This window comes from Hypomesus transpacificus, chromosome 3 (genome assembly GCF_021917145.1).
Source record: "Hypomesus transpacificus isolate Combined female chromosome 3, fHypTra1, whole genome shotgun sequence".
In the NCBI taxonomy this organism is placed as follows: domain Eukaryota; kingdom Metazoa; phylum Chordata; class Actinopteri; order Osmeriformes; family Osmeridae; genus Hypomesus; species Hypomesus transpacificus.
The window spans coordinates 6,808,942-6,816,999 of record NC_061062.1 but is presented as its reverse complement, the minus strand read 5'-3'; the positions used below and the strand labels follow the sequence as shown (position 1 = coordinate 6,816,999).

The 8,058-nt window shown below is 42.8% G+C and overlaps 1 protein-coding gene across 1 annotated transcript; it reads left to right on the top strand.

The window, feature by feature from the left end:
• The first annotated feature begins 486 nt into the window (after nucleotides 1-486).
• Nucleotides 487-1,498, top strand: noto (notochord homeobox). Its single transcript, XM_047051694.1, has 3 exons — nucleotides 487-865; nucleotides 970-1,154; nucleotides 1,295-1,498. The coding sequence occupies exons 1-3, from the start codon at nucleotides 487-489 to the stop codon at nucleotides 1,496-1,498; spliced, it is 768 nt and encodes a 255-aa protein (XP_046907650.1).
• Nucleotides 1,499-8,058: the final 6,560 nt, after the last annotated feature.

Sequence of the window (8,058 nt, the reverse complement as noted above, 5' to 3'; positions counted from 1 at the left end):
GATTTAGGGGAATCCAGTGTAATCTCCGAGTTGAAATTTTAAGACGCCCTCATATGGCGAAGCTGTTTGTTCCGCTGTTTGCAGCATCTGTCGGCAAGCTTTGATTTAAAGAAGCCAAATAAGATGATTTGGTAACATCAAGGCTTTCTCAGCGGTAATGATTACATTTGGAGCTAAGATCCATGCAAGAATTTGTAGCCCACTAAATCTCTAGATACCCCACCCCTTTAACTCTTCACAAGTCTTGTGAAAGGGCTGGTATTTGACAGTCGCAGCTTGTACAACTCCATCAATTAATTGGATACGTTGTCGGGATGCTCTTCTCTCTCATCTGCTACTTAAAAAGACAAAGGATCGATGGGGGGCTGTTGACACCTCAGTGTCCAGGCGCGGTATAAATAGGGACTCCTCGCCAGGAGTGCCAGTACATCTCTTCTTGCTACAATTGGACGCAGACTACGAGTAGTTTTTTTTTTCTTGGACAACATGCAAGTACTGAACAGACCAACCGGGGCTTACGGCTATCCTGTGCGTAATTACGCATCGTCTTATCCACAGTATCCTGGAACCCAGTGCGCCTCAACGACAAAACCTGCCACTGGGAAATCGTTTACCATTGACGCTTTGCTTGCTAAGCCCGATGAGAGAATCACCGGCCGGACCAGTCCCACTCCCTGCGGAATGAAATACCAGTCAGCAGCCGCGCTTCATCCGCTAGCGGGTCAGATGTGCTCACCCATACCGCAGTATCTTTACACACCGAATATGCTGCATACGGTGATGCACACACAGCCAGGGTATTCTGTCTACTGCTGTCCACCGTTCACATACCAGGCGTCTTGTCGAGGCTCCTTTTACCCCCAAGGTAATTTAGACTTAATTATGTTTTGAAGTCGACTTTTAAATTGAAGGAAAAATAGGCTGCAATCCCAGTAAAAAATGTTTAACTACTATTAAACTGTCTTACAGATTCAGCTCAGTCCAAAGTCGGCGTTCACTCATTCAAGCACAAAGGAGGGAAATCCAAACGAATGCGCACGAGCTTCACCAACGAACAACTTTCCCGGTTGGAGAAAGAGTTCGCTCGCCAGCAGTATATGGTCGGATCAGAGAGATTCCTCCTGGCGTCCGCGTTGCAACTTACCGAAGCTCAGGTACGCAGAATCCCATTAGTGTATTAAACTGTTGATTTGGCCTGACTTAAGGGATTTTAACGGAGTTTGGTAGATTTCTTAGCTCTTAAGTGTATCTCATGTGTTCTGCTTTTATAACTGTTTGCTGTTCATTTTTCTAGGTTAAAGTCTGGTTTCAGAACCGCCGTATCAAATGGCGGAAGCAGAGCCTGGAGCAGCAGCAGGCGAAGCTGGCGAAGCTTGGGCTGGCGGCCCCTCCGAGGAGCCCCGGTTCTCAGGGACAGGAGGAGGGGGACGAAGATGAGGAGATCGACTTCTCTGACGGCTCTGATGTGGATATTGATGGACCTCTTGATCACTGCTAATCTGTTTGGTCTAGGCTAGAACAAGTCGTTTACGGAACTCGGACATTTGAACAGAACGCAGCTGAATCGGCGGAGACCTACTGCTTGTATAAATATTTAATAATAGATGTATAGCTCTATATTTAAACGATGTTTCTTACTTTATTGTCCTTACATAAAACCACAATGTATTTTATATGTGATATATAACTAAATATATTTTCTGAACTGAAAACCTCTGACTTGAGTGCGTTCTTTGATTTGGCCTTTCGAAAGATCGAGCATTAAAAAGCTCAACTTGATTCGGTTATATCCAATGTAGCAGATTGTTTTCATTACTTATCTGCGTGGCTTTAAGGACTTCACTCTAATTAGAAAAATCAGATAATGACCGAAATTTTACACAAAAAAACATCACAATTGTTAATCACTCCAACCATAAACCTTGGTGTAATTCCTATCTAAATTCAAACGAATACATGTGATTATCAAAATGGATTAATCTATGAAAGATTGATCTTATACTTACTATAAATAAAGTTAACTAGCAATGTCAGTTTCATGTACATCTTCAGTACCAGGCACTATTGTTACATCCCCTTCCTAAGAATCTTGCAGCTTGGTCCCACTATAAAGGATTGCTTAATGGTGACATGCTGATATTTCCTGAGGGTTTGATGTGACCCAAAGTAGTTTGTGCCCAGACCAAGGACCAGGCCATGGTTCCCCCTGATTAAACTAAGCAAATAAATAACTACCTGGGGATTAGGAGGGATATATGTAGCCAGGGGTGGTGGGGGTCAGTCTGTCTCGGGACTGAGAACATGTTCTCTGTGTCTAATCTGTTTAAACGGTCAGTACGCCTGTTGTCAGTGGCCCCTCTTGCCCCCTGCCCAGGCTGACCCTTGGAGGGCAGGTGCCTTGTCTCTTGTCTCTTCGTGGGGAGGCAGAGCTGCATTGAAAGCTAATGTCTCATGCAGAAGCACACATGCTGTCCAGTCCTGTCTGCAGACAGGCGGGATTAGACAGCCGAGAGTGGATCGAGTGTGAGGGAATCGGGATGCAGAGATTAGAAGCACTGGGACTCTGGTGATGTCAGCCTGAACCCTAACACCTTAACGCAGACAGACAGACAGACAGACAGACAGACTGACAGACCAGGACAGCCTGAGGAGCCATGTTTGTCATGGCCTCATCAATAGTAGAAACACTCTAACTACATCCTGTCTCCTGTAACCAAATGTGAGATTTATTTCAGAAACAATAAACAGAACCAAGGTGAGGCAGAATAGGTCTGGCAACCGAATTAAAAGAATGATTTAATGAATAGCAAGGAGTGCTGACTCCTTCTCCCCTTGTTTCTCCTCTCTCCCCATTTCTACTGTCTCCCCCCCTCTCTCTCCTCTCCTTGTCTCTCCTCTCTCCTATCTTTTCCCCAGCACCCCTCTCTCTGTGCCTCATCTCTTATCTCCCCATCTCTTCTCCTGCCTCCCACTCTCCACTCTCCTCTCCGTTCTCTCTCTTTCTCTGTTTTCCCTCTCGCTCTCCCTCCCCTCTCCCTTCTCCCCTTATTTCTCTCCTTTCTCCCTGTCTCTCTTCTCCTCACCCTTCTCTCTGTCCTTCCTCTCCTGTCTCCCCCTGTGTCTCACCCCGCTCCCTGCCTCCCTCTCCTTTCCCCCAGGTTATTAGGGGGGAGACAGTGAAACAGCTTGGGTAAGACCCAGGAACCGTCTCCGATGCGATCATCCAGGACCCCCCCCCCCCCCCCCCCTCCCAGCCCTGTGTAATCCCATTGTGGGACACAGGCTTGGGAAAAACTAGGGATGGAGAGGGGGTTACTGGCTCCCTGTCCCAATTAGCACAGGGCACCCTGAGAACATGCCAGGATCTCCCGAAACCCCGTGGGGTCGGAAACCGCTTCCTAATCAGTCGGTAACAGAAAGTGTTACATCTTTTCTCACTATTCCGCAGCATTGTTCTAATCGGCCTCTGACGTCTCTACTAACACCACAACTCCGAGGGAGGCCAGAGATAACAGCAGAATTACTAAATGCCTATAAAAATGTCGTTTGGCATTGTGGTCGATTGGGGATTTTTTATGCGATTTTCTTTTTCATGAGTGACGGGTACCGTTATGATTTCTTTATTTAATTTAATTGAATAGTTTCCTTAGACAAAATCAGAGAATTAATCCTCCATGCACGTCTTGGTTGGTCTAGGTGCAATGCCCTGGAGGTGTGAAAGTTCTCATGGAAAGAAATAACCGCCATTACGCGGTCGAATAGGGAAGTGCAGTTCATTTGAACTAGGATACGTTTTAGGGTAGGCAATTGTAAAATCCTAGTTTGCATTTTATTTGCAGAGCAAGGCCCTTCTACTCTATCTAATAGTCATTAACTTCCATTACAATCGTTTGAAGTACACGTCATCCTTTGTCTCATTGTGAAAGGCTTCATTTGACATGCACAATGACTTCTAACAAGGGACAGGGACCACAAGGAGTGGACCCACTTTAAATGGCCATCTCATGTTTGGAGAACAATCTGTAGATCATTTAAATGCGTTCTGTTTCCCAGGAAATAGCGTGGTTCCTGTTCTTCGAGCCATTCAGAGAGAACATCAACCATGAAGGGCAGGTTGTGGTAAAGCAAATAACTGGGCTTGACATGGAATTCACCGCTCACTCCATCCGAGCCACACATTTGATATATTCCTATTGTAACAGCCAATGAGCTGGATTTGTGGTGTGAGTTGAGCTTGTAATGTCACTTGAAAAGATACGTGGGATGCAAATAGTTAAATAACTTATCTGGTCATGTCAAAAACACTCCGGAATGATGCAGGCGCATTCACCACAGCCACCTGGGAGTGACCGGCTGAGATGTTTGTTTAAGCGCGGGGGGGGGGAAGACCTAGCGGAGCCCATACAGGTGGTGAACGTTTCCATTTCCCATCAAGGTGACATAAACGCAAGGGAGTGCTACTTTTACCATCTCGTTATGATGGGGTGAAATTTTTCAGGTATTTAAGTGGAATAGATTAGCTGAACACACAGCACTAATGCGAAACAAAATGGGCAATTAGTTTATTAATGGACAGAGGTGCGAGCTAGTTGGACACATATAGGGTCTCCCCGCTCACAGCCTCACGCCACTGCTACCGAATGATTAGCCATCTTTGACCAGTAGTGTTCAATGTTTTGCTGCTTTGATGACACCTTAATTAATCGGTGCTAACAGACCCATTGCATTGCCAATTTCTGAAACGGATATTAATTCGTTAGAGTAAAGTTGCAAACAATGCAATGATGATGTGAAACTAGCCTAAGCTAACCCTCTAAATAGTAGCCTACAACTCCACCGTAAATTTGGCTACAAGTTGTTTATTACTGATTTCATAGTGAATGGAACAGTGATCATGTTTAGGCCACATTTGTTTCAACATAAATAAACGTTTCGATGTTTACCAAGCCATCAACATTTGAGATTACAAAGGAGAAGGCTGCTTGAGTCAAACATATTTAATCGAATTTGTCATTAGCCTAACAAACATTAGATTAACATAATATGGAAAAACAAGGTTTTTCAAAAGTGATTTGGCCTAAAACACAAAACTTCTTAACCGCACGATGGCAGCATAAGAGATGTGTTATAATCATGTCTTGAAATATCAACAAATGGAAGCCGTTTAGTTAGGCAACAGCACTTTCTTGACAGTTTATGTTACATAGGCTATTTTACTGCTAAAGCATTTACACAACTTTTATGTTGAACAGACACACGAAAATGAAAATGAAAAACATGTGACAGGCTATGTAGCCTTGGTAAACTAGACCTTGAACCGGCAGGGGTCCTCGGTGGGTCATTGAACACCTAACTCATTTATGACTGGCAGGTATGGCTACACAGGCCCTTGACTCCAACACCAGTAGAGGGCAGCACGGCACTGACAGCAGTGTGACAACAACGTAATTTAGCACGCGCTGCGTGTCAGCAATTGAACCTTCTGCTGCTGACACTTCAGAGAACCAAGCCGCAAACAAGGCATGGAAGATGAACACGCGTAGGCCTATCTGTGCAATGTAATTGTTTAAAGTGAAGATAATGTAGCTTATGTAAAATATTACAAATAGTGGAACTAGCGAGGCTTGATACTTGTACGTGTGTAACTATGTTGGCTAGTTATGTTAATGGTATGCTGTTTAGTCATTTATTAACCAGGTCTGGTCAGGGTTAGCGACCAGGGCGCAGCATTTTATAAATATTAACATTAACAAAGGGCATGCGAAGCCGTTCCCAATGACTGCTCTTATTCTCAACGAAAAGCAGCCTTAACATTTAAAAAGTATTAAGCCTATTATATTGTGGCCCTACACCTCGCTCTCTCTCTCTCTCTCTCTCTCTCTCTCTCTCTCTCTCTCTCTCTCTCTCTCTCTCTCTCTCTCTCTCTCTCTCTCTCTCTCTCTCTCTCTCTCTCTCTCTCTCTCTCTCTCTCTCTCTCTCTCTTTCTCTCTCTTTCTCTCTCAGTGTGGACTGTCTACGACATTGTGCATGCGAGAGTGCCCAAGTGTAGCATAGATGCGCGGTAACGTTTGTATATGCCTACCTCACAGCGTATAGCATTTAAAAATATATATTAGTCATGTTAATAATATTTTATGAAATATTTCCAACGTCTTAATAATTTTTATAAACGAATTCTGATATTCCCAGTCCAGTAGGCATATTTCCCTGTCCTACTGCACGGCTAAATGAAAGAAAATATTTCAATAACGATCTTATCATTGGATCGACCTCAGGCAATGTGGTCTATACATGCACTGCCCATTGCTTCTTCCTGATTTCTACTGGTCTTTAAAATGTTTTTCTTTTGAAGTGTTTTTCTATAATAATGAAGAACTTCCTCTAATACAATGACTGACTTTAAGGGCCTTTAGCCTTAAACGCCCAATCAACATCTTGTTCTACCTCATAATTTTCATCGGTAATGATTTTCTAATGCACTAAAGAAGCATATTAGCCACATAATTATTAACTAGGAGTGCACCATGAAAGCTAAACACCAAAGCTTAACCAAGGCTCTCGTTTTTCTGAGGGAAATACCGAAGTAAAAAATTAAGACAATGCTTTCTACTTGGACTATACGGGCTTTTCATACAAAACAATCCATGTAAAACTGAATTATTTGTAGTAGCCTATATAGGCATGCGGACAGACAATTTCCATATAGCCTAAATCACAGCGGCAGACTTGTGAGACTTTGCTGAAGATATCTATCTCCCATGCCTCCAAACTTGGCGGAACTGTCTCCATTGAAACAGTGGATGGTTAATATATGATCAGCCAAGACGCGGGATGTTTCTGGTTAAAACAGCGCGTTCCGGTCCATGCAAACACTTAATGACTCCCTTTGCATAATGTGTCGGGGTTCACCAGCGCTTGAATCTCACCAGTTAACAAGTGGTACATTTGTAACTGGATATGTTGCCTACAAAATAAAGATAGCCTACATTATATTACGGAATGTGTCAAAAAATCTAAAATTGATGATGCTAATAGACTGTTTATTACAAACCGATAACGGAGGTAGGCCTAAATCTATTTTAGACATTATTTTAACAGCCTATATAGCATATACCATGAGGCTATTCGCGTGAATTAAGGCTAGATTCATATAAAAGTGTAAAAAATAAAAACTATAAACATCGAGTAGGCCATAATGTTATGCCTCTGAAAGATATTGTATTTAAATCATTTTATTTTGTAATATTTCAGCCTATTTCATAACCATAGCATTAATATAGGGCCTAATAATGTTACCATGAAGAATTAGGTAATACTAATAGCTAACATGTAGGGTCATGTAATTAATACTGTAGGTTATAGATCTATCTAGCTGTGTAATGTAGCCTATTAGGCTAGTACTGCTTATTCAATGCGACGAAAGATGGCTGGTTAGCTTTCTTGAGTGATTCCGCTGATACACCTACATTTTAATATGTATCTGATAGTCTAGACCTACTAATGAACTTTACTCCTTAATTTACAAGTTTCCTGGATGAAACCAATAGGAACATTTATCTGTCGCGATTGTCTAATTATTAATTCAAAATAAATTTAGCCCAAATTAAATGGAGGCATATATTTACGCGCATGCAAAGACAATAACATTGAATAAGTGGCGCAAGTGACCGGCGGAGAAAAGCTACGGGCCCCGGTTATCATGATAATGGGTGCAGGCAACTCTTTGTTGCTTTGAAAAGGGACTCCCTGTTGTGCAGAAGGGTATAAATATGTCACCCATTATGTACAAACAAACAAACAGACAAATACATCGACATGATGTTGGTGCGCCTTAAAGAGACCTCAATCTGACACAGTACACTACAAATCCTTATAAACTCACTGCATTATAGACATGATAGGCCTATATGGGCTAGTTTTAGATGAGAAGCTAAACTGACTCCAACTCCAATTCACCCACCCCCCGAGTGATCCACGAGCCAGGTACTTGGAAAACTCATTGGCAGGTGTAACTGTCCAATCAGAGCAGTCTGGCGTAGCACATGTGAGTTGTGGGGT

Coding starts and splice junctions, on each gene's coding strand:
- noto (XM_047051694.1), top strand. CDS start 487: ATGCAAGTACTGAACAGACCAACCGGGGCTTACGGCTATCCTGTGCGT. Junction 866..969: donor AGGCTCCTTTTACCCCCAAG/GTAATTTAGACT, acceptor ACTGTCTTACAG/ATTCAGCTCAGTCCAAAGTC. Junction 1,155..1,294: donor TGCAACTTACCGAAGCTCAG/GTACGCAGAATC, acceptor TCATTTTTCTAG/GTTAAAGTCTGGTTTCAGAA.